At 56.6% G+C, this 2,186-nt stretch overlaps 1 protein-coding gene across 1 annotated transcript; it reads right to left on the bottom strand.

Annotated features, from left to right (window-relative positions):
• Positions 1–446: 446 nt before the first annotated feature.
• On the bottom strand, positions 447–1,006 carry VDBG_00376 (DUF636 domain-containing protein; the record flags this gene model as incomplete). Its single annotated transcript, XM_003008649.1, has 3 exons — positions 447–527; positions 609–817; positions 886–1,006. The coding sequence occupies 3 exons, from the start codon at positions 1,004–1,006 to the stop codon at positions 447–449; spliced, it is 411 nt and encodes a 136-aa protein (XP_003008695.1).
• Positions 1,007–2,186: the final 1,180 nt, after the last annotated feature.

Raw genomic sequence — 2,186 nt, 5'->3', positions numbered from 1 at the left:
CGTAGTTCCTTTGTCGATAGACTTGGTGCAGCACGAAGAGAAGTTATCCAACTCGACTATCCGGTGTGTTCGCGTGCTTTTCGTACGTGGTAGACCAACGGAAGAGTGGACATGAGCCTAATGTACAACATGGCAGCATATTCACATGCGCATGCTTACCTTGCGTGCACTCGGGCAACCTGTACAGGCATAGGTAAGTGTGCGATGTGCGGTGCGTGGTGTGATGCGGAAGGGGGTCGAGGAGCTCCCCACAATAGCCATCCAGGTTCTTACGCTTCCTCGCCATTCAAGTACCCAACAAACCCCGTGGTTCTCAGCATAGACAGTTTCTCGTTAAGCAATAGTTCTATTCGGTTCACATCGTTTTCATTTTGTCTTCATTATGCTTTTCTACAACCACCTTTCCCGCTCCCCCTCCTACTCCCTCCTTTCCTTCCAGGATACCCTTACTCAGGCATGTGCTTGAAGGGGTGAGCCAGAGTCTCCTGGCAGAAAGGAAGCTTGCCAACGGTCCAAATCTCGGTATCCTAAGTGGGTCATGTTAGCCGGGCCAGTTCGAACTGGGGGAGCCCATCGAATGGTAGTTCAGGCGAGAGGAGCCAACGTACGGGCTTCAGGGTCTTCTTGATCTCGGCGTCAAGGGTGCCGCCCTTGAGGGCAATGATCTCGGGGGCTGCGTCGGGGTCGTGGGCGATGGGGCTGCCGCACTCGGAGCAGAAGATGCGGTGGACGTCCTTGCCCGAAGAACCCTTGCCAGCCCAGGACTTGGTGGGGCCCTTGATGGTGAGCTTGTCCTTGGGGACAACGACGACGAGGGCTGGTTGGCGAGATGGGTCAGTGGGACTCAACTATGGAAAGGGGGAGGGGAGATGCGGCGCTGCTTACAGTAGGTCGAGCCGGACTGGCGCTGGCAGTCGTCGCAGTGGTCGTAGCCCGTGAGGAGGGGCTTGTCGACGTCGGCCGAGTAGGTGACGGCCTTGCAGAGGCAGTGTCCGGTAAGAGGCATGTTGGGCAGCTGTGTTTGATGGGACTTTGGCTAACGAGAAAGGATAGACGTTACTGGACGAGTCTCGATCGATTGAAGAAGACCAGAAGCTCGAACATGGTACGAAATTACGCATGGGCGGGGTAGCTTCTTTAAAAGACGTCGCCAGCTCCGATGTTTGGTACACTGGCCACTCAACGCCTACGACCCGACGACTTTACCACCTATGACGACGATGGCGGGGTTGGTCACAGATACGGCGGGGGAGGGGGGTTTGCTGAGACCAACAGCTCAGCTCTCCAGATAGCTGCGAGAGCTGGTGCGGGCGGTGGAGGCCCGAGACCGAACCTCGACGTCAATTGGCGCTCAAGGACCCTCCGTTCCCTCCTCCCTCTTGCAAAGAACAGGCTCCGACTACGCTTGTTATTTGTCACTGCCGTTGCTGCGGTGCGAGGGACCACTCGCAAATTGCTACGCGACACGAGGAGCGGGGGATTTGGAATGGTCTCGGAGGGGGGTTCCCACAGTGGTTGGGCGTCATCCCCGCAAATATCGGTAGCTTCGAGACCTCGTTGCCTTTGTTGAGGTTCAGGAGCTTCCGGAGCTGTTTTGAGGGTGGACCCGTGGGCTCCCCACCATGGTATTTGTCTGGCAGTCATGCATCCTGGCGGGCCATCTTGCAGCTGCAAAGGGATTCCAAATACTCTGCCTCAAGGCGCAACTCCACCTGTCAGACCAGTGATGTACAGAGGCTGGGATGGGTGCTGACTATTTTGGCGGGTGAACTCGCGCTAGTTGGTACATTCGAAGCCTTGCGAAGGAAAGATTACGAAACCTTGGCATTTAGCGACCAGGTATTGTGAACTTTGTCATCTACTTCTTCAGCTACGCCATGATTCTGCCTGCGAGATAGCCACTTGTGTTTTTAGAAACTGCCCAGGCCGCGCCGACGCGGAGAATCATTCTTGCAACCAGAGCAGCTCCATTGAACCCAAGGCTAACCTCTCGGCAAGGAAGACCCTCAGCACGAGCGACCGGGTAGAGTTTCCGCACATGCTTGTCCTCGTGTGCGAGGACAAAGCCGTCCATACCTGAGATGCGGAACTGCCTCAGGTCATCCGTCCGCTGTGTACCCGCCTTCTCGGACGGTGCGGCCATCACGCTCGACGTCAGTGGTCGCTCGATGCGTTCCGGCCGCTCT

The sequence above is a fragment of the Verticillium alfalfae genome, genomic scaffold, assembly GCF_000150825.1.
Source record: "Verticillium alfalfae VaMs.102 supercont1.1 genomic scaffold, whole genome shotgun sequence".
NCBI classification, from domain to species: Eukaryota; Fungi; Ascomycota; class Sordariomycetes; order Glomerellales; family Plectosphaerellaceae; genus Verticillium; species Verticillium alfalfae.
The sequence above is the reverse complement of the archived record's forward strand: the minus strand, read 5'-3'. Positions and strand labels throughout refer to the sequence as shown.